Source organism: Schistocerca piceifrons, chromosome X (genome assembly GCF_021461385.2).
Source record: "Schistocerca piceifrons isolate TAMUIC-IGC-003096 chromosome X, iqSchPice1.1, whole genome shotgun sequence".
Lineage (NCBI taxonomy): Eukaryota > Metazoa > Arthropoda > Insecta > Orthoptera > Acrididae > Schistocerca > Schistocerca piceifrons.
The window spans coordinates 790,758,222-790,783,526 of NC_060149.1; the positions used below are offsets into that span (position 1 = coordinate 790,758,222).

At 36.9% G+C, this 25,305-nt stretch overlaps 1 protein-coding gene across 1 annotated transcript in view; it reads right to left on the reverse strand.

The window, feature by feature from the left end:
* LOC124721998 (WD repeat, SAM and U-box domain-containing protein 1-like) overlaps window positions 1-25,305 on the reverse strand; it is a 227,842-nt gene that overhangs the window by 34,921 nt on the left and 167,616 nt on the right. Inside the window, exon 14 of the mRNA XM_047247174.1 lies at window positions 18,869-18,959. Within this exon, the coding sequence (XP_047103130.1) occupies window positions 18,869-18,959 (91 nt within the window). The remainder of the gene's footprint in view (window positions 1-18,868; window positions 18,960-25,305) is intronic.

The window sequence follows — 25,305 nt, forward strand, 5'->3', positions numbered from 1 at the left end:
CACTATGTTGCTGTCTGTCTGTGTGCAGTGCGCTAAAGTTCACTGTAGGTGTTAGTGTAAGTGCTCCTGTGGATGACTCAGTAAGTGAATATTTTAAGACAGTTGTCATCATGAAAGCAAAATGATGTTATCAACTGTTAGATGATTCTGAGACAAAAATTACACTGATTCATAAGCAAGTTCAGGTTCAACAGCTATTTCAGTAAATTGTGGCATGTGGTTTTTGCCAATAAGGAAATGTGCAGCACTGTTAGTGATTTATTTTTTACTTTTGGATGGGAAGATGTGTGATCAGAAAAAAGTGAAATTTAAAGATGGTCAAACATCAATATTTCATAAAGATCACTTACGAAGTCTGGCATATATTACTGAAATAATTCACAACATGATTTTCACTGGTTCTCAAATGATAGTGCCAATGTAACATTGGCATTAGGTGAGTTGACTGAAATGGAAATTAATATTTAACAGGATCAGTTGCTGATGAATAAATTTTTGGGCAATAGATGCCACAAAAGCTGACAGTTGACAATAAGCATGTGTGGCTTTCAAATTCAAAGCTGTGTTTGGAGTAATTTAAGCGAAATCCAAAGGACTTTTGGAATTGGGTTGTAACAGTTGACAAGATCTGGATTCATCATTACACCTAGGAAATTGAGCAACAATCAACACAATGGGTTTCTGCTGGAAAATCTGCTGCAAGAGAAGGCAAAGACACACTCACTGGCTGGGAAAGCAACAGTGATGAATTATTGGGATCGAAGGAGGTCATACCCATAGATCTACATCTACATATACATACATACTCTGCAAGCCATCATATGGTGTGTGGCGGAGGGTACCTCGTACCACAACTAGCATCTTCTCTTCCTGTTCCACTCCCAAACAGAATGACGGAAAAATGACTGCCTATATGCCTCTGTACGAGCCCTAATCTCTCTTATCTTATCTTTCTGGTCTTTCCGCGAAATATAAGTTGGCGGCAGTAAAATTGTACTGCAGTCAGCCTCAAATGCTGGTTCTCTAAATTTCCTCAGTAGCGATTCACGAAAAGAACGCCTCCTTTCCTCCAGAGACTCCCACCCGAGTTCCTGGAGCATTTCCGTAACACTCGCGTGATGATCAAACCTACCAGTAACTAATCTAGCAGCCTGCCTCTGAATTGTCCTCCCTCAATCCGACCTGATAGGGATCCCAAACGCTCGAGCAGTACTCAAGATTAAGTCGTATTAGTGTTTTATAAGCGGTTTCCTTTACAGATGAACCACATCTTCCCAAAATTCTACCAATGAACCGAAGACGACTATCCGCCTTCCCAACAACTGCCATTACATGCTTGTCCCACTTCATATCGCTCTGCAATGTTACGCCCAAATATTTAATCGACGTGACTGTGTCAAGCGCCACACTACTAATGGAGTATTCAAACATTACGGGATTCTTTTTCCTATTCATCTGCATTAATTTACATTTATCTATATCTAGAGTTAGCTGCCATTCTTTACACCAATCACAAATCCTGTCCAAGTCATCTTGTATCCTCCGACAGTCACTCAACGATGACACCTTCCTGTACACCACAGCATCATCAGCAAACAGCCACACATTGCTATCCACACTATCCAAAAGATCATTTATGTAGATAGAAAACAACAGTGGACCTACCACACTTCCCTGGGGCAATCCAGATGATACCCTCACCTCCGATGAACACTCACCATCGAGGACAATGTACTGGGTTCTATTGCTTAAGAAGTCATCTCTCAGAAAATTGAAAAACAATCCTTGGTTAATTCTATAGTGGGATATTGACTGTTTCAAGAAACAGCAGAAAAAAAATAATGGCCCCATCTGGTATAGAAGAAAGGACTGATTCATCATCCTTAAGTGTCAGCACATTAATCTGGAGCTGTTGTCACAGAACTGCATTAAATTAATTGCAGTCATACATCTCTGTGTTTGCCTGGGCTGGATTGCCACAATTTATTCTTGTTGCCAAACATGAAGAAATGATTTGTAGATAAAAAAAACAGCACCTGCCTTTGCTGGATGATTCTGATTGTTTGGAGGTGTTAACACAATGGCCAGGACACTGTAAAAAGTGTATTCTCTAAAAGAAGGCTATTTGGAAAAATAAATAATTTGATTTTGGGAAAAAATGTGTCTTCATTTATAACACAGATACTTCTTGAATCACACTTGTATTCAGCAGCATAATGGTTTTGTTTTTGTGAAAAAGTTTAGTGTACCATCAAGAATGACTACAGTCCTCAACTTCGGATTCAACTGTAGGACTTGAACAAGAAGATCAAATGAGTCTCCAACAATCCTGGGTGTAAATGTATTGAGCTCAACTAACAGGCAGAGAGTTTTAGTGGTCCCCTCAATAGGATAAGCATGTACTACACAGAGGAAGCAGGTATGTTTAGCACACACATAAATTTTATGCCAGAAGACAGTAGGTCAGTCTAACAGACAGAGCAATCCTTACGGATTAGAAAGACAATATGGTCATCTGGTTGATTTGGTGTCTATATACTGTTTTTTTTTTATATATAAGAAATTTGAAGTCCACATGTGACATAAATTGGTCTCCATAAAGTCGGCAAGAAAATAAAAACAATGGTGGAGTGTTATACTGGTAACATCCTTCATGAAAGAGTTTTTACTGATTTTGATTGGGCAAACTAATTTGTTACAGAGTATGTTGCCTGTGTGCTATCACACTGTCATGGCAATTAGTAAGTTTGGTGTGTTACATGAATGTTAGCATCACCACAAGATGCTGATGATGTACATCACTAGATGTTTTAAATAGAAGACGATTCTTATTTACAAATGAAATGGTTTCTAGGATGTATATGTTGGGCCAGGTAATATTTCCAGTTCTTTGAAGATTGGACTGATCTGAGTATGTGGCAGCAATCATATCGTGATCTTGACAATTCAGTTTTGTATAATAAATATTTTCTTGTGTATAGATTCCCAGAAAGGAATGCCATATGAGATGATCAGCTAGAGCAAACTACACAGTTTTAATGGTAGTTGAGTCACACCCTTGACAGAGTACTTTACAGGTGCAGCAGAGGCTACTCATTTTGCACAGTAGTTTATCTTTGTGGATATTCCATTTTAGTTTGTTGTCAATCCAGAGCCCCAGGAATTTAGTCTCATTGATCTTATCATTAAATTTCTTGTCTATGACTGATGGTGCTATACATGAGTATTGTATGGTTCTTTGGTGGGCAGAACATCATACAAGCTTTTTTTTCCATTTTAAAAAGTAAGAGGGTCTTACCACAGAGCCAGTATAGAAGCCTTTCACTGCTGTCAAGTAAGTCAACTCTCATCTGCTGTGGAGAAATGTGACAAAAGGTGTGTATCATCAGTGAATAACACAGGTACTGGTGAAGGTAGATGTTCTGGGAGGTCATTAATAAATAGAAGGATGGGAGGGGGGCTAAGATTGAGCCCTGTGGGACACCTGCTTTGACTAATATTGTATCTGAATGTGTTGCTCATCAATCATGTATTGTTATTTCTACCAGATGCCCTCTGTTTGATAGATAAGAATGAAACCATTTATTACTGAATAGTCTTATTTCATAAGAATCCACTTTGTGAAGGAGCAGAGTGTGACTGACAACAGAAAATCTTTTTGTAAGCAAAAAAAGCCCAGAAACATAGTGTTTTGGATTAAATACATGCATTATCTGGCCAGTAAATGAAAAGAGAGACTCATTGATGGATTTATTTTTACAAAAGCTGAACTGCTGTGCTGTTAGTAGGGAGTTACTATCAAGAAAGGACATTACTCTGGTATAAACAATTTCTCTATTATTTGAATACAGTTGGGAGGAGGGACATTGGTTGGTAGTTGTTGATCTCATGCTTGTCCATTTTCTTATGTAATGGAAATATCTTGCGAGTTTTGACTGGCTGTGGGAAAATGTCAGTACTCGTGTATTAGTTGATTATGTTGCAAAGTGGTTGTACTATTTCATTAGCATCCCGTTTTATTGCATAACTAAACAAACCCTATCAAGGCCAGATGAGTGGAAATTTTTTACTTTCCTAATGATTAGGAGGACCTGCAGGCATTAGAATACTGATTTGGCATATCTTATACACTTTGAAGGGAAAAATTTTGTTGGTGGAGAGTGACCAACTGAAAAACTGCTAGCTGTTCCAGAAAAGTGTTTATTAAATGCATCAGAAATGTGCTTGGTGTATTATTTGTTGACCATTATACTGAAGAGATTCTGGTGTTTTCTGTTTGACATCTGTTCGTAAAGGTTTTCTGACAATATTCCATGTGGCTTAACATTTGTTATTAGAATCATTTATGTAAGCTTTATCTGCAAGCTGACTTGCTTTAGACATTACTTTGCAAAGAATCTTCTTGTCCAATTTAAAATAACTGTGGACATTTGATCATCTGTTTTCACACTTTGGTTGGTCATAGATTGGCCTCATTCTTCCACGACACTCTTACACTATTTGAGATCCATCAGTTATCAGTTTTCTGCCTGAATGGTGTACTTTGTGCCGACTGCCCACTCATTTTTGAATCTGCTGCATTGTTGATCGTTTGAAGGAAGCCTGTACGGTGTCCCCTACTGGGAGTGGCTGGTATGCTGAGTCCTGATATTGGTGTGGCATAGAGGTAAGTGAAGAGTGAGTCGAGTGGATTTCAGCAGTGGAGTGCATGGAAACTGAGGTTGTGACTTACAAAGAGGAGAGAGCTGTTTTTGAAAGCCATGAGATGATGCCATTGGATGGTGGGGCTTGACGCTGCCTGTCTCTCTGATGAATTTGTGTGAGGGAGAACACAAGAGTGGACAGTATGATTTGTGGTGGTTGCCTAAGTGATGTGGGGAAACACTGTGTCTTCCACTGCAGTGAATCTACATCTACATAGATACTCTGCAAATCACATTTAAGTGTCTGGCAGAGAGTTCATCGAACCACCTTCACAATTCTCTATTATTCCAATCTCGTACAGCGCACGGAAAGAATGAACACCTATATCTTTCCATATGAGCTCTGATTTCCCTTGTTTTATTGTGGTGATCGTTCCACACTTTGTAGGTGTCGACAAAATATTTTCGCATTTGGAGGAGAAAGTTGGCGATTGGAAATTTGTGAGAAGATTCCGTCGCAACAAAAGATGCCTTTCTTTTAATTACTTCCAGCCCAATTCCTGTATCATTTCTGTGACACTCTCTCCCATATTTCGCGATAATACAAAACGTGCTGCCTTTCTTTGAACTTTTTCAATGTACTCCATCAGTCCTATCTGGTAAGGATCCCTCACCACACGGCAGTATTGTAAAAGAGGACGGACAAGCGTAGTATAGGCAGTCTCCTTAGTAGGTCTGTTACATTTTCTAAGTGTCCTGCCAATAAAACGCAGCCTTTGGTTAGCCTTCCCCCACAACATTTTCTATGTGTTGTTTCCAATTTAAGTTGTTCGTAACTGTAATACCTAGGTATTTAGCTGAATTTACAGCTTTTAGATGAGACTGATTTATCGTGTAACTGAAGTTTAACGAGTTCCTTTTAGCACTCATGTGGATGACCTCACACTTTTCGTTATTTAGGGTCAACTGCCACTTTTCGCACCATTCAGATATTTTTTCTAAATCGTTTTGCAGTTTGTTTTGATCTTCTGATGACTTTATTAGTTGATAAACGACAGCGTCATCTGCAAACAACTGAAGACGGCTGCTCAGATTGTCTCCCAAATTGTTTATATAGATAAGGAACTGTAAGGATATAACACTACCTTGGGGAACGCCTGAAATCATTTGTGTTTTACTCGATGACTTTCCATCAATTACTATGAACTGTGACCTCTCTGACAGGAAATAGCAAATCCAGTCACATAACTGAGATGATATCCATAAGCACACAATTTTACTACGAGCTGCTTAATTTTACTACGAGCTGCTTGTGTGGGTACAGTGTCAAAAGCCTTCCGTAAATCCAGGAATACGGAGTCGATCTGAAATCCCTTGTCAATAGCACTCAACGCTTCATGTGAATAAAGAGCTAGTTGCGTTTCACAGGAACAATGTTTTCTAAACCCATGTTGACTGTGTGTCAATAGACCATTTCCTTCGAGGTAATTCATAATGTTCGAACACAATATATGTTCTAAAATCCTGCTGCATATCAACGTTAATGATTTGGGCCTGTAATTTAGTGGACTACTCCTACTACCTCTCTTCAATATTGGTGTGACCTGTGCAACTTTCCAATCTTAATTATAAGGTAATGTATTGTGACTACACTGCATTTCATTTGGTGTGTACTACGATAGAACTGCACTTCGAATGGGAGAAGTTGACCAAAATCATACCTTGAATAGGGTTGGTCATGGCAGTTTGGCTTGCCACCAGCAATTTGAACTTTACTTCATCGCCCCCTTTGGAATATATACAGCGGGCCACTACAGTGATTTAGACAATGTGATTACACTGTGCTGTATCTTCAAAGTGGGCTGCTAGTGTGACATTTACATTTAGCTAATGCACACTTCCCCTTGATCATACTATAACATAAATGTGTTATTTGCTGGCATTGATGGGTTGTGGGAGAGTGGATTATTTGGTAAACAAGGAAAACCCTTAAGATAGTTTTATCTGAATTACTATATGTTTCATTTAGTGAATTACTAATTTAAGTGTGGTGGTGGTTAGTGTTTAACGTCCCGTCGACAACGAGGTCATTAGAGACGGAGCGCAAGCTCGGGTTAGGGAAGGATTGGGAAGGAAATCGGCCGTGCCCTTTCAAAGGAACCATCCCGGAATTTGCCTGAAACGATTTAGGAAAATCACGGAAAACCTAAATCAGGATGGCTGGAGACGGGATTGAACCGTCGTCCTCCCGAATGCGAGTCCAGTGTGCTAACCACTGCGCCACCTCGCTCGGTAATTTAAGTGTATTTACCTGATAAGTTATTAGCATACCACATATACTGTGTGTATCACAAGTTGCTTCTTTTCATGGTTAATGTTATGATTTGTGATATTAACAAGAATTCTGTTGCAGATTCCATCTAAGGTTACTTTGGCTTGTCTTGGGTTGACATATGCAATACGTGGGCCAAACACTGCAGGAATATTCATGGCAGAGCTCCAAATTTGTCTTTCTTATTAACTGCAATATGGCCTTGTACCCCCCCACGAACCATGGACCTTGCCGCTGGTGGGGAGGCTTGTGTGCCTCAGCGATACAGATGGCCGTACCGTAGGTGCAACCACTATGGAGGGGTATCTGTTGAGAGGCCAGACAAACGTGTGGTTCCTGAAGAGGGGCAGCAGCCTTTTCAGTAGTTCAGGGGCAATAGTCAGGATGATTGATTGATCTGGCCTTGTAACACTTACCAAAATGGCCTTGCTGTGCTGGTACTGCGAACGGCTGAAAGCAAGGGGAAACTACAGCCGTAATTTTTCCCGAGGGCATGCAGCTTTACTGTATGGTTAAATGATGATGGCGTCCTCTTTGGTAAAATATTCTGGAGGTAAAATAGTCCCCCATTCGGATCTCTGGGCGGGGACTACTCAAGAGGACATTGTTATCAGGAGAAAGAAAACTGGCGTTCTATGGATCGGAGTGTGGAATGTCAGATCCCTTAATCGAGCAGGTAGGTTAGAAAATTTAAAAAGGGAAATGGATAGGTTAAAGATAGATATAGTGGGAATTAGTGAAGTTCAGTGGCAGGAGGAACAAGACTTCTGGTCAGGTGAATACAGGCTTATAAATACAAAATCAAATAGGGGTAATGCAGGAGTAGGTTTAATAATGAATTAAAAAATAGGAGTGCAGGTAAGCTACTACAAACAGCATAGTGAATGCATTATTGTGGCCAAGATAGACATGAAGTCCACGCCTACTACAGTAGTACAAGTTTATATGCCAACTAGCTTTGCAGATGATGAAGAAATTGATGAAATGTATGATGAGATAAAAGAAATTATTCAGGTAGTGAAGGGAGACGAAAATTTAATAGTCATGGGTGACTGGAATTCCAGTGTAGGAAAAGGGAGAGAAGGAAACATAGTAGGTGAATATGGAGTGGGGGTAAGAAATGAAAGAGGAAGCCGTCTGTTAGAATTTTGCACAGAGCATAACTTAATCATAGCTAACACTTGGTTCAAGAATCATAATAGAAGGTTATATATATGGAAGAACCCTGGAGATACTAAAAGGTATCAGATAGATTATATAATGGTAAGACAGAGATTTAGGAACCAGGTTTTAAACTGTAAGACATTTCCAGGGGCAGATGTGGACTCTGACCACAATCTATTGGTTATGAACTGCAGATTAAAATTGAAGAAACTGCAAAAAGGTGGGAATTTAAGGAGATGGGACCTGGATAAACTGACTAAACCAGAGGTTGTGCAGAGTTTCTGGGAGAGGATAAGGCAACAATTGACAGGAATGGGGGAAAGAAATACAGTAGAAGAAGAATGGGCAGCTTTGAGGAATGAAATAGTAAAGGCAGCAGAGGATCAAGTAGGTAAAAAGACGAGGGTTAGTAGAAATCCTTGGGTAACAGAAGAGATACTGAATTCAATTGATGAAAGGAGAAAATACAAAAATGCAGTAAGTGAAGCAGGCAAAAAGGAATACAATCGTCTCAAAAATGAGATCAACAGGAAGTGCAAAATGGCTAAGCAGGGATGGCTAGAGGACAAATGTAAGGATGTAGAGGCTTATCTCACTAGGGGTAAGATAGATACTGCCTACAGGAAAATTAAAGAGACCTTTGGAGAAAAGAGAACCACTTGCATGAATATCAAGAGCTCAGATGGAAACCCAGTTCTAAGCAAAGAGGGGAAAGCAGAAAGGTGGAAGGAGTATATAGAGGGCCTATACAGGGGCGATGTTCTTGAGGACAATATTATGGAAACGGAAGATGATGTAAATGAAGATGAAATGGGAGATACGATACTGCGTGAAGTGTTTGATAGAGCACTGAAAGACCTGAGCCGAAACAAGGCCCCGGGAGAAGACAACATTCCATTAGAACTACTGACGGCCTTGGGAGAGCCAGTCCTGACAAAACTCTACCATCTGGTGAGCAAGATGTATGAGACAGGCGAAGTACCCTCAGACTTCAAGAAGAATATAATAATTCCAATCCCAAAGAAAGCAGGTGTTGACAGATGTGAAAAATACCGAACTATCAGTTTAATAAATCACAGCTGCAAAATACTATCCCGAATTCTTTACAGACAAATGGAAAAACTGGTAGAAGCGGACCTCGGGGAAGATCAGTTTAGATTCCGTAGAAATATTGGAACATGTGAGGCAATACTGACCTTACGACTCACCTTAGAAAAAAGATTAAGGAAAGGCAAACCTACGTTCCTAGCATTTGTAGACTTAGAGAAAGCTTTTGACAATGTTGACTGGAATACTCTCTTTCAAATTCTAAAGGTGGCAGGGGTAAAATACAGGGAGCGAAAGGCTATTTACAATTTGTACAGAAACCAGATGGCAGTTATAAGAGTCGAGGGACATGAAAGGGAAGCAGTGGTTGGGAAGGGAGTGAGACAGGGTTGTAGCCTCTCCCCAATGTTATTCAATCTGTATATTGAGCAAGCAGTAAAGGAAACAAAAGAAAAATTTGGAGTAGGTATTAAAATCCATGGAGAAGAAATAAAGACTTTGATGTTCGCCGATGACATTGTAATTCTGTCAGAGACAGCAAAGGACTTGCAAGAGCAGTTTAACGGAATGGACAGTGTCTTGAAGGGAGGATATAAGATGAACATCAACAAAAGCAAAACGAGGATAATGGAATGTAGTCGAATTAAGTCGGGTGATGCTGAGGGAATTAGATTAGGAAATGAGACACTAAAAGTAGTAAAGGAGTTTTGCTATTTGGGGAGCAAAGTAACTGATGATGGTCGAAGTAGAGAGTAAATCGTGTAAATCATGAAATTCTGCTAGACAAGCTCAAGTATTGTGGCATGAGTGGGACAGTGCACAAATGGTTTAATTCGTACCTAACTGGAAGAGTGCAGAAAGTTGAAATAAGTAGTTCTCGTAACATGCAAAGATCAGCACATTCCTCAAACTGGGGAACTATCAAGAATGGGGTTCCACAAGGGTCAGTTTTGGGTCCTTTGTTGTTCTTATTATATATTAATGACTTGCCATTCTATATTCATGAAGAGGCAAAGTTAGTTCTCTTCGCTGATGATACAAGTATAGTAATCACACCTGAGAAACAAGAATTAACTGATGAAATTGTCAATACTGTCTTTCAGAAAATTACTAAGTGGTTCCTTGTAAACGGACTCTCACTGAATTTTGATAAGACACAGTACATACAGTTCCGTACAGTGAATGGTATGACACCATTAATAAATATAGACCTTAATCAGAAGCATATAGCTAAGGTAGAATATTCCAAATTTTTAGGTATGTCCATTGATGAGAGATTAAATTGGAAGAAACACATTGATGATCTGCTGAAACGTTTGAGTTCAGCTACTTATGCAATATGGGTCATTGCAAATTTTGGTGATAAACATCTTAGTAAATTAGCTTACTACGCCTATTTTCACTCATTGCTTTCATATGGCATCATATTTTGGGGTAACTCATCACTGAGGAATAAAGTATTTATTGCACAAAAGCGTGTAATCAGAATAATAGCTGGAGTCCACCCAAGATCATCCTGCAGACATTTATTTAAGGATCTAGGGATATTCACAGTAGCTTCTCAGTATCTATACTCTCTTATGAAATTTGTTATTAACAACCAAACCCAATTCAAAAGTAATAGCAGTGTGCATAACTACAATACCAGGAGAAAGGACGATCTTCACTATTCAAGATTAAATCTAACTTTGGCACAGAAAGGGGTGAATTATACTGGCACTAAAGTCTTTGGTCACTTACCAAATAGTATCAAAAGTCTGACAGATAACCAAGTATTTAAGAAGAAATTAAAAGAATTTCTGAATGACAACTCCTTCTACTCCATAGAGGAATTTTTAGATATAAATTAAGAAAAATAATAAAAAAAAATAAAAAATAAATAAAAAAATAAATAAAAAATAAAATAAAATAAAAAATAAAGAAAAACAAAAAAATGCAAAAAATAAAGTTGTTATATTAACTTAAGTATGTTGTTAAATTAACCTAATTACGTCATGTATTGGAAAATTCGACTCGTTCCACATCATTACGAAATATCGTATTCATGATCCATGGAACTAGTATTAATCTAATCTAATCTAATCTATAAAATGTAGACTGGCAATGGCAAGGAAAGCGTTTTTGAAGAAGAGAAATTTGTTAACATCGAGTATAGATTTAAGTGTCAGGAAGTCGTTTCTGAAAGTATTTGTATGGAGTGTAGCCATGTATGGAAGTGAAACATGGACAATAAATAGTTTGAACAAGAAGAGAATAGAAGCTTTCGAAATGTGGTGCTACAGAAGAATGCTGAAGATTAGATGGGTAGATCACGTAACTAATGAGGAGGGATTGAATAGATTTGGGGAGAAGAGCAGTTTGTGGCAGAACTTGACGAGAAGAAGGGACCGGTTGGTAGGACATATTCTGAGGCATCAAGGGATCACAAATTTAGCATTGGAGGGCAGTGTGGAGGGTAAAAATCGTAGAAGGAGACCAAGAGATGAATACACTACACAGATTCAGAAGGATGTAGGTTGCAGTAGGTACTGGAAGATGAAGAAACTTGCACCGGATAGGGTAGCATGGAGAGCTGCATCAAATCAGTCTCAGGACTGAAGACCACAACAACAACAACAACAACAACAACGGCCTTGTAACACTAAAAACAGATGTGAACAGCTGTGACATCTTAAATTCTGGTTGGAATACATAACATAATAATAGTGTGGACACCACTGAAGGCAGCATATTTATTACCATAAAAAACTTCATAATACCTAGTGAGGTTGTAATATATTCTGAATGCAACATAACCTGGATGAAAGCTGGCATTAAAAGTGGGATATATATGTTAATCAGATGTTTTCACACACCAGCAGCTTCAGGAGCTTTTTATTTGTTACTTATCCACAAAATCATGTTCATGATAGGGGATAAAAGATATAACAACTGTTGGAAGAGCACAAACCTCTTTGTTCCATTGACTTTTAAGTATTTATGCACTGTAATATGTGTGTGCTGTAGACTGCAATACATTATTATTCTCGAGAATTTCCCTTTAGAAGAGCATGTTAACTTGAGCCAATCACAGCTTCATTTCCTTTTCTTCCCAAAACCTAAGTCACTGTGTTCGTTCTTCCTTTCATCTGTAAATCTTTTCTCTGTTGTTTCTTTCATTGGATGAGCCTTGTTAAATGGGCTAATGGCTCATATCTGAAATACAGAAGGCTTCTGGAAATCCAGTCTTGTTTTAAAGGATTTTAATAATTTTTGGATTTGGTTAACTCTTTTGTTAGTAAGGTTTTTATTGTTTTTTAAAAAATTAATTCTTTTACAAAATTACCTGTTTTATCACTTCGTAAAACTATTTTGTATGCATAAATATTGTTATCTAAAATAAATTTTGATTTTATAATGAGTTCATATGCATAAAAAAGGTGAAGAACATAAATTATGGCATTGTGAAATTCCTGCAAATTACATGTGTAATTTAAGTGCAACCTGTATGTGAATTGGCCTAGCCCAATATGTTATCCCTATTGTTTGCCTTGCTTTCTGTTTTGATGTCGAGTTGATTTTAATGCTTACATAACAACTCCGACTCATTTTACTGCAAGCCCATACTGGAATGATGACACAGTATATCAAGGAATAGTGGAGTTATCTACATCATCTGCCTTGTAAATAATATCCCAGGTGATTGAAGTATATTTTTAAACATAATGATATTTATGAGGTCTCTGATGTGTCTTCTGTACATGAAAGTAGATAATGACTTGTCCTTTGTTTGTTCTAAACTAACCCATAACAAGATACCCTGATGCTCACAGTGCACTACAGCACTTCAGGACATTCATAAATGGGAGAAATTCTGGGCCCAGGAATATTGCATTTATACTGCTGCTTTAATTACATGTTATTCTAGTTGAATGCATTATATGTTTTGGATATTAAAAGTTATTACAAAATTTATGAAATTGCTTGCTGTACATGAAATTTGAACAAAATCTAAGTTAAATCACCACACAAAATGATCTTTTTACTTCTAGGTTTGTAAAAATACATTACAGTTCCAAGCCTGTGCAGAAACTGGGATTTGTTTATACACAACCAGGTCTGGTAGGCCATACCTTAGTGGCCAAGTCATTACAATTATGTATTTTTTTTTCAATCAACTGTCAACAACATCAATATACTTGAAGAAATGCATGGTATGACTGTGCTCACTTACCATATATTTATTCACAATTGGTTTTGGTCACCAATTATCCAAACAGTGGAAAAGTATTGTGACAACTTCATGTGTCATACATGATGTTTAACCAGAAAAAGATGCCATAGTTGACTTGCAAATGTCAGGAAAAGATACTTCGCTCGATAATATTGGCTTAGGCAAGCAGAGACATCGAAAATGTGGAAGCATATGACAACGGTAAATGCAATGCACCATTGCTCAGGCACAACAACATCCATTGTGCCTGACCAATGCTGCTGTGCACTTACTGTTGTTGCGTAGTTCCATGTTTTCAACATTTTCTGCTTGCTTAAGCAGGTATTATAATGTGAAGATCTTTTTCTGACATTTGTAAGTCAGCTATGGCATCTTTTCTGGTTAAATAGCATGTATGACATGTGATGTTGTCACAATATTTTTTCCAATATGAAGATGATTATGGTCAAAACTGATTGTGAATAAATATATTGTAGGACAGCACATGGGAAAAATATATCTAAAAACAAAGATGCTGTAACTTATCAAACAAAAGCGTTAGTATGTTGATAGGAGACAATAAAAAACACACAAATACACACACAAATTTCAAGCTTTTGCAACCCACGGTTGCTTCATCAGGAAACCGTGGGTTGTGAAAGCTTGAAATTTGTGTGTGTGTTTGTGTGTTTTTTATTGTCTCCTATCAATATACCAATGCTGTCCTTTGGTAAGTTACAGCATCTTTGTTTCCTTCATTTATCAATAATTCTGATATATTGCGTGCACGACTGCTACCCAATAGTTTCACATTTACCAAATAGTTTCACATTCTTCTGTACCCATTTTCCACAACTGAGAAGTTGTATGTCATGCATTTAGCATACAACTTTGAAAAACCTTTACTAAATTGAGCTGAGATGTCTTTCACAGTTTCCTGAGGGTTACAATTGTCTTCTTTTGATGAGATTCACATGGTAGAGCTAATAAATATGCCCATTTTATTTACACCGAATGTCGGGTTATTATATTCTAGCAATGGATAGATGAGTATTTTCTTTTCAAATAATGTGTACTTATCCTTCAAAGCAATACTTTTTTTTATTTTTTTGAGCAAATAAATCACTCTGAACATCTCTGATTATTTCATCCTTTTCTCTGCTTATGTCTCTAATTCTACATCTACATCAATACTCTGCAAGCCACAGTACGGTGGCATGGGCATGGGCCTATGCAGTGGTTTGTGGGCATGAACTGGCAACCTATAGTGTCCCAGATGTGTTCTGTCACATTCATATCAGGCGAATTTAGTGGCAAAGTGCACTATAATGCACCTCAAACCACTGTAGCACAATTATAGCCTTGTAACATGGACAGTTATCCTGCAGAACGATTCTGTTGACATCGAGGAAGACATCAAGCAAGAAGGGATGTAGACAAACCACAGCTATCGTGGTGCCTTGGATTATTACCACCAGACACTGTCATCAACCTGGTGTAACACAAAATGTAATTCACCTGACCATGCAACACATTTCCATCAACCTGCATTCCACTCTTGCCAATCCTGTGGCCACTACAATAGTAATTGACTATCACACTAGGTCAACATGGGAAAAAGTAGGGGTCATTTTATGTGGAGCCGGTTCATCAATGTGCACTGAATGATGTGCTTTCCAAAATTTGTGTCTGCGCCAGTAATATAGTCAGTCACCAGAGCTGCTACAGATCACCACCTAATCCTGCTTTACACAATGGGCAAGCCTCTGACGTCCATGTTGTCTGATGTGACAAGGACATCCAACATATTTGTGATTTCGCCGTCCTTAACCTCTTTCCATAAATGCTCATGACAACAGGACACAAAGTGCTGAGCAGCTTCACTGTTTCCAATATGCCAGTTCTCAGGCATCAAGCCATAGCAAACAGCCCTTTGTCAAAGTTGCTTATGTCAGCGGATTTCCCTACTTTTGGCCCATATTGTCACTAGAATGATTTCTCATTTGTGTCTCCCCCACTCATATACTTTCCTTATTGTGTAACATGCCACAATGCCACAAGCCAGCATTCAGTCTTGCAGTGTGCAGTGGTCATGTATTGGGTCACTGGTCTATTTCTTCTTAGCAAATGTGACAGAAAACAGATCACAGATTATTGAGTAGTCAACATCAAATATTCATCTCTGGGGATGGAGATGGGAAATTTCAAAGACTAAAATTCACAAGAATTGCACATTATGTTTTGGACATTTATGTGCTAAACAATTTGTGAGTTGTGAGGAACCGCCATGTTAATCAGTCACTGCAAAAGCAAAAACAGTTTTATCACAGATGTAAGCTATGTCAATGCCTTGTTGATTAACAAAAGCTGACTGAAGTTAAAATGAATGTAAGGAGAGCAATGTAAGACGTATTCCATAAATTCAAAAATAAAATTTTCGTGATGAAGCAGATGAAAAATCTGAAGAAGCTTTGGTCTTACATAAAGTCAGTAAATGGATCAAAATCAACTATAGAGTTGCACAGTGATAATTCTGGTATCCAAACATAAAGTGATAAACAGGTGGAATTACTGAAATCAGTAACCCAAACTTGTTTCACAGTAGAAGATCATCATGCACAAACATCAAAACGATAGGTATTGTGGTAAGCCATCACAGAACAGAAAATCAGTTAAAACGGTTCAACAGAGCAAAACTAACTGGGCCTGATAAGATATGAATAGAATTATACATAGACAGCTTAAAAGAACTCACTCATCCTGGCATCAGTTTACTGTGTGACACTAGAGTGATGAAATACTCCAAGTGGTTGGAGAAAGGTGCAGGCCATTTCTTTTTCAATGGAGGGTCATCAAACACATGCAAATTATTATAGGCCTTTACTGATGATTCCAATCTGTTGTAAAATTATGGAACACGATTTACAATCGTGTATAAGAGTCTTGTAGGAGAACAATAACCACCGCTCTAGAAATTAACATGGAATCCCCAAACAATGATTTTGTGAAATGCTACTCATTCTGTTCGCACTCAAGATCCAGAGGATGACAGACTATGGCACCCAGGTTGATGCACTATTCCTTGACATCTTAAAGGCAATGAATATAGCTGCCACTATCGCATAGCAAACAAAACAAAATCTTGCATAACATAAAACCATCTTGTGACTGGATGCGCTTCTTCCAAGAAGACAGAACTCAATACATTGTTCTTAACTATATTACAAACGCTGCTTGGGAATATCCTGTAAGGTATCTCTGTACAATAGGCAGCTTGGTGAGCACAAGTGAGACTTATAGCTCCTCACTTTAGAAATGAGTGTTCATTATGAACTGGAGTGGACACACTGGTATCCAGCACAGGAAAAATCAGATAGTACATTTTCTTCTGAGGTATGAACATACTTTAGTTTACCTGTAATATTATTCACAAGTAAATCCACTCACTGCACTGTGAGGTCAGTGAACACACAATGAAATCAGACATTACAGCCACAATAGAAACTTCAAAGTGAAGGCCTGACACCTCAATGTCACCTTACAATAGATCCTTTCAAGATTCATACCTGTATCTGGTATGGGACAGAGTTTGTGAGGCATAGTACACAGTAAAATTCATAAGCTCATGGACTAAACCAGTAACAAATTCAAAATTACCAGCGTCTAAGTTTTGGCAGTTAATTTACTGAAAATAGGATCCATTTGATATGATACACTGTTCAGCAAGAGCTTTCAATCTCTTCATACAATGAGAGAAGTATTTTCTGTTTTGTTTTGAAACTGACATCAGCTTGTTGGTCACAGCATTTCCATTCCACTCAGTTGAGTTAATTCTTGAATCTTTCATATGCATTTTCAGTTTTGGGAAGATTAAATAGTCAGGAGGTGACAAATGAAACCTAATGAATAAGGTGGATGATGTGATGCTGGAATTTGTTATTCAACAAGTAACTGAGGTTTAGTTAACAAGAAATAACCCAGTGTAGAGTCCACGCTCTAGGAACAAATCATGATAAGTGAAAAGATATAGGTGAACACACTGTATTTGAGATAGCAAGCGTTTTGACACAGCCAGATAGGTTCTTTGTTTACTGTTCTACCTGGAGGCACAAATTTTTGATGAAAACTGCCGATACCATCCAGAAAATGTGGGAAAACAGCACAATGAAATATGTCCTCTCCCTTGATTTTTGAAAGAATAGCTATTTATTTTTAATATTATTTATCTACTTTGACACTGCACTAATCCCTTAAAAATTCTGAAATTAGTGTTTAATGTTCCATTGACAATGGCCTTATCAGAGATGGTGCACAAGGTTGGGTTTAGAAATGACACAAGTCTAACATAACTACTGCATCCCGTCACTCAGTCTGTCTCATTCCATCATGTATAAAAAGTCATCACAAGACATTATGCGACTTTCAAACAGTTCATTTTCTTCCACATCATAGCATGTGAAACAAACCTTGCACACAGCTGTCTTGTTCAAATCATATTACAAGACTGCCAGAAACACTGTTTTGGAGAAGCATAACTTTTTTTCCTTATCATCAATGACTTTACTGCTTTATTCAATTTAGTGAAAGCCGTGACGCACTTAATCGTTCGACTTGTCATCAGTTGCCCTCTGTGTTCATCTTCCTTCACTGTATATCCACACTCACAAAAACGTTTCTGCCACTCCAAAACAGTTTTCGAAATGATGCACTGTACAACTTCTAAATCAGTTCACATGTCTTTGTTACTGAAAAATTACCATTACAGCAATATGAATGACTTTAATATTCATCATGCACAAGCTAAGTAAGAAATGTATGTAGTTAATGAACTCTCATATTTTCACTATGGAAATGTGTGTTTTCTGAATAAATAGAGATCTCACTTATTAGATGTTCGCGCAAGCTGACATATTGCTCTTCTCATTGTGGAAACATTACAGCTTCCCAGAATTTATCAAAACATATTTAGCACTTGCAGATAAACAAATATGGCCTAGAGAACTTCAAGAATTGTTTACACAATTTTCCATTATGTCACAAAAAATCAATATCATTACAAAGGACGTAGTGCTTCTTGCACAGATCTTTACTGCACTTTACCCAGCAACAAATGAAACCCTTAACACTTAAAAAATTGTATAGTTCACAGTTTAAATTTGTGGAGTTGATATAAAACTTATTTTTGAAAAGAATTCCTGAACTAGGTACCAACGAAAGACACTGCAACGATTCTGGATATTCCTGTATTTATACAGTAGCACGCTATCTGCACATTTACAGATAACTTACATTCAGTATTGTCAACGACATTTAGTAACATATATCAAGGTAAGCATGCAGAAAAATGCGAAAGTGAAGAGCACACTTTTTGACAAATATAAAAGGCTAATGAAGCTCTGTACAATTGTGTCACATTGTGAAACAGCGATATCAACATAAATTTCAAACAATTACAGAATAAGATTTTATCACTGAATGCAAAATAAATACCTGTAGCAAACAGATTAGCATCTGTGGAAAAAGCACAAGTTGTAACCATGCTGTTATGATTTTCTAATACATGAAGGCATTCTCCAGTGTACTGCATGGAGAAAGAAAGAAATAAATGTTGTTAATCCTTGACTGTACATATAAAACATAAAATTACAATACATAACTGGCAATGATTATCATAGTCTGAGTACAAAATATAATACGTATTTAGTAAGGAAGCAAATAAAATAACTATTCAGTAAGGCAGCAAGACCATTCAATAATTATTGGGGTACACAATTCCATGTAGAAGTAAAAATATGCTGAGTTCAACACATAGCAATTTATCTTTGTATCTATCACTTCTAAATGAGAATTGAAATTCTTCATTGTAAAAATAACTGTTGTGTGTCATTACCAAACTTTCATCCAAAACAAAAAAATGGTAAATCAATAACAGTGCAGAATTCAACAACTGAAGGGTTAATTATGAGACACCAGTCAGTGTGAGATAACCAACCACATGAGAAAAAGATGTACCCAATAGTCATATAGAGCCACAAATCTTTATCATTTCAGTGTTCCTCTCTTTACAGCCCATTTACACTCCCTCATATAATTCAACACAAAAAAATCAAAAATTTTAAATTCAGAATGTTCCATATTTAGCATCCACTATTTGATATTCAATAAACCATTTGCACAACTATTTTTTTATGATGAATAAGTCAGTTTATAGGATATATAAACATGATTTGTTTGTATTATTGAGTATATGATACAACTTTAAGTGTTCCTAAGAGCTTAAATTTAATGAAATGAACATATTAACCTTTTACATCAACATGTTACAGATGAAAACCACTCAAATGTAATAACAAATCTAAACATCTTTAGCTTCTGTACTACACATTGCTACTCGATTTTAATGAAAAAATCATCTAAAGAATATAAGGTGCAAGCCAGAAGAAATAATTTCAGATTAGATTTAAAATTTGCTGCAGTGCCTGTCAGATATTTTACGTTACGGGTAAATGGTCAAAAATCTTACAGCTGCGTAGTGTCACTTTTCTGTACCATGGGCAAATTTAATAATGGATATGACGTTACTTTTTTCTAATGTTACAGATGCAGAAAATTACTCTCTCTCTCTCGAATTCAAGTTGGCCCCAACAGGTCAGTTCAGTGACACTTCAACCTCCACAAAAAAACTCACATATAGTAGTTAAGCATGCAACGTATGTGAAAAGCAAATTTTAAAAAGTGTATTACGTGTAACATCTGGTTTCATGACAAGTGCACGGAGGTTGACTTAAAATTTTTAAATGACAAGCTTCCTTGGTCGTGCTGTGTATGGAGTGTGACAAACATGTAGACTTGACAAACTCACTGAGCTTTAAAAATGATATTATGAGGTTGCTGAACAGAGACTTTTAAGTTCTTAAAGACAAAATAAATTCCTTGACAGAAGAAAATGCAAAAAAAAATTATATATGAACGAAGGTTTGTGTCGAACAAAGTGTTGAAAATGAATTTCTACTAATCGGAGATTCTATTCCTAAAAATTTAGTAGCTTCAAGCCACACATCAGATGTTTGAAGAATGTTCTTGAAGCAAAACACAGCCTAACAGAAAGTGTAAATTGTAATGCAAATTACATAGCAGCTAATATCCATGTCGGGACAAATTCCCTTTGAATCTACACTTAAGAAGACATCATCAATGAAACAAGAAATGTGATCACAACAGTAAAAGATGTATTTCCAGAATCAAGAGTGGCAATTAGTGCCATTATCTGTAGGAGATCAGTGAGGGGCAAATTCATAGACAAAATAAACAGAAGCGTCACAGAACAACGTAAGAGTCTAGGAACAATATTTGTAGATCCAGATAAGTTTTTAGGGTCAGCAAAGTTCAGCAAGATGTTTAGTGACATATGCAAAATTATAAATAGGGAAAATAAATGAGTGATGGGGCGACAAGCTGCCTAATGAAATGAAATGTAAAAATCCATCCAGAAAATCCATTATTAAAACAACAGGTAACAGTAAAAATACATTTTTGATGCATTTAAACATCAATGGCTTACATATGAAACATATTAATGGCAGAGGGGCAAAAATTGATGATCTACAAATTTTCTAGTAGACAGGGAGAAATATATCAGTCCTTTGCCTAAATGAACATTGGCTAACAAAACACTGCATCATAATTCTTACTAAATTAGACAAGCATGTTGTACTTGGTAGCTTTTGTAGAAGTAACAAAATTCATGAGGGTTCCTGCACAGTAATTAAAAATTCTTTAACATATGAAGTAAGAGAAAATTTTAATTTTCTAAATGATGAAGACATATGAGGGTTGGAACTTAAATAGTGGCAACTATTTATTCACAACTGATACAAAAGAGTTACATGTTTGCCCCTGTTACTGTCCTTCAAAGTAGTCACCAGTATTGTGTAGAACCTGTTGCAGTGATGTGGAAGGCGTGGTATACCGTTAGCAGAGCCTGTTCTGTTGATGGTGCGAATGGAGCGGTCTACTGTCTGTTGAATCTCTGGAACAGTTCTCAAGTGAATGCCACGAAGTGGTTCCTTCATCTTTGGAATCAAATCAAAGTCACAAAGACTTAAGTCCAGGGAGGATGGTGGATGGTACAGTACTTCCCAGTCCCACGAACAGAACAGAGCAGCTACAGATTTTGCACTGTATGTGCCTGTACATTGTTGTGCAAAATTATGGGTGGGTTGCGCAGCAAGTGTTGCTGCTTCTTTTGCAAAGCTGATCCAAAAATGAACAGTAATACTGTGCACTGACAGTTTGCCATGGAGAAATGTAATGCATTAGGATAACACCATCAAAGTCGTACACAAGAATCACCATAACTTAGACCATTCCATTCGCACCATCAACAGAACAGGCTCTGCAAACGGTATACTACGCCTTCCACATCACTGGCAACGGATTCTACACAGCGCTGGTGACTACTTTGAAGGACAGTAACAGGTGCAAACATGTAATTCTTTTGTATCAGTTGTGAATAAATAGTTGCCACTATTTAAGTCCCAACCCTCATATTTGAAAGTTGCTATATAGAATTAGAGAGACAAAACACTGTAATAATTTTCATATACAGAGTCTCAGGTAAATAAGTAACAAAAGTATTTATGTTGAATCTAAGGAGTTAACGAAAGAGCGAAAGAAAATGATTATCATAGCTGCTGATTTTAACATAAACATAGTAAATGAATCTAGTGAATCAATAGAATTTATTACTCTCATTCAAGCATCTGCTTTCAAGCTAAACTTCACAGAATTCACACGAGAGAGTACACAAACTGCAACCTGTATAAATAACATTCTGACAAATTATTCATTTGATGATGGGAAAGAAATTCTGCATTGATTTACGTATTTCTGACCATTCTGCACTGTTTTTGGAGCTAGCAAAAATAAATGAACCAGCCATTAGAAAAATGTGCATCAAATGCTGCTTCAGTAAGGAAAATATAAACTTATTTTATTGTAGGCTTAAAGAAGTAAACTGGTCAGTGGATTATTGTACTACAAGTTCTAAAAATTACGACAGATTTCCTGAGAGCTTTTTGCATGTTTTTAAAGTAATATTTCCCCCCATAGTGTGCCATTAAAAAACATGAACAAATTGAAATGGATAACTGCTGATATAAAAATGTCAAGTCACACAAAAATAGTTACATAATAAACTGAAAAGTACTATGAATTTCAATTTTATAGACTATGTAAAAAGGTATAGAACTGTATTTAGAAGGGTGGTATAGGCAGCAAAAAGTGGCACACAGAAAATTCGTTCTGAACCATACAAATAAATCACAGGCAATGTGGTCAATCGTAAAGTCTTAACTTGGTGTAATAGGCAGCAGTCCACAAATTTTCAAAATTAAGATAGGTGACAAATCCATAGTAAATCCCTCAGAAATACCAGAATATTTCAATAAGGTTTTCATAAATGCATCAAAATCAGATGCTGATTTAAGTGGTTACCTAGATAACGTACAACTCTTTGGTTTCAATCAGGGTAACAGGAAAGTTCTAACTCAATTTGAACAAATTGCAGTTACAGATATGAAAAAGTAATATTCTCCTTTAAAAACAAACAAAAAATGATTGGAAAACATGAAATACCCACTAGAGTAATTAACCCTTTCAGACTCTCTGGCTACAATTGTGTACATTAATGTTTACTGTGTATTAGATGCAATAGAAATCTTTTTCCTCATTGGAAACCACCTGTACACATTTGTGAATGTTCAATCTTTCCCCCAGGCACAAGTGCTGCCATCTGTCGGGCACAACAAGATAATGTAGTAGTACACAGTAGCTTCTGTTCATACTTGTTGCCGCTGAATACAGGGAAGTGTTGGTTAGTTACATCCACTGTATATCTGAATATTATTATTATTATTATTATTGTTGTTATTTTGCATGGTACTTATTGAATGATCAGTTTATTTATTACAGTAGTCAATATTTCAAAATCAATTATTTTAGTCCATAAAAGTGCACAAAATATACAGGGTGATTCAAAAAGAATACCACAACTTTAAAAATGTGTATTTAATGAAAGAAACATAATATAACCTTCTGTTATACATCATTACAAAGAGTATTTAAAAAGGTTTTTTTTTTACTCAAAAACAAGTTCAGAGATGTTCAATATGGCCCCCTCCAGACACTCGAGCAATATCAACCCAATACTCCAACTCATTCCACACTCTCTGTAGCATATCAGGCGTAACAGTTTGGATAGCTGCTGTTATTTCTCGTTTCAAATCATCAATGGTGGCTGGGAGAGGTGGCCGAAACACCATATCCTTAACATACCCCCATAAGAAAAAATCGCACGGGGTAAGATCAGGGCTTCTTGGAGGCCAGTGATGAAGTGATCTGTCACGGGCTGCCTGGCGGCCGATCCATCGCCTCGGGTAGTTGATGTTCAGGTAGTTACGGACAGATAAGTGCCAATGTGGTGGCGCTCCATCCTGCTGAAATATGAATTGTTGTGCTTCTTGTTCGAGCTGAGGGAACAGCCAATTCTCTAACATCTCCAGATACTGTAGTCCAGTTACAGTAGCACCTTCGAAGAAAAAGGGACCAAAAACTTTATTGGCTGAAATGGCACAGAAAACGTTCACCTTAGGCGAGTCACGTTCATACTGAGTTGTTTCCCATACTTTGTTCGAAATGCACGCTGAACAACTGTCGTCGATTCACTTCTGCCGTACTCAATAACACAAAAAGCTTTCTGTTGAGCGGTCACCATCTTAGCATCAACTGACGCTGACGCCTAGTCAACAGCGCCTCAAGCGAACAAATGTACAACTAAATGAAACTTTATAGCTCCCTTAATTCGCCGACAGATAGTGTTTAGCTCTGCCTTTTGTCGTTGCAGAGTTTTAAATTCCTAAAGTTGTGGTATTCTTTTTGAATCACCCTGTATTTTGAACACAGGTACATATGCGTGTATAAATCTCGCATCTAAAATCATCAAAAAATCACCTAGCTCATTAGATAGTAAAGAAAAATGTTCCTTCCTCCAGAAAAATTAATGTCTGGAAGGGTTAAAATAGTTCATCTGAAGAAGGATGCTTCCCAGATGCTCTTAAGTACGTAGTAGCAAAGCCATTATTCAAGAAAGGTTCAAAAAAAGATGTAGGAATCTACTGACAAGTACATCTTCTCTCAATATTTTGAAAAGTATTTGATAAAGCTGTTGCAGACCAGATCGAAAATTTCATGGCAAAATCTAATATCATCACATTAAATCAGTTCGGCTTCCAGAAAGGGAAGAATAAAATATGTGCCAACAAGAATTTTTTTTTTAAATTATGCTTTTATAATGTGTTTGAACCTTGACAAATTACAAATTTTAATTAATTATCTCTAAAGAACAGTATTCTCACCAAACAAATAAAAATTACTATTAATTCAAATTACTATTAATTTTATTCAAATGTGACAGATGTACCAGATTCTGCCTGTTAGCAATAGCCTTGTGGGTTATATTAATATAGTGGATCCTATCAAACCACTACTTTATCCTGTGACGTAGTATATAAATTTTTCTCATAGTTGGATAGTTTACTCTTCTAACTGATACTGTCAGGTACTTTCTGCTACATACTGATGATGGTATTCACAAATGTACTTCATAGAGCATTTGTTGATTAGTTATTCTACTGTTGTCTACAGATCTGAGGATTTTCATGTTGAACCAGAACAGGTAATTTTTAATAATGAATGCAAATAAAATCTGTTCGACAATTCTAATGTACGAGGGTTGTTTTTTAAGTAAGGGCCATTTTTATTTTTAAAAAAAGATACAAATACTTTTGTAAAAAAACTTTTATTTTCTGATTCTACACACTTTTACCTATTTTTCTACATAGTTGCCTTGCTTATTTAAGCACTTGTCA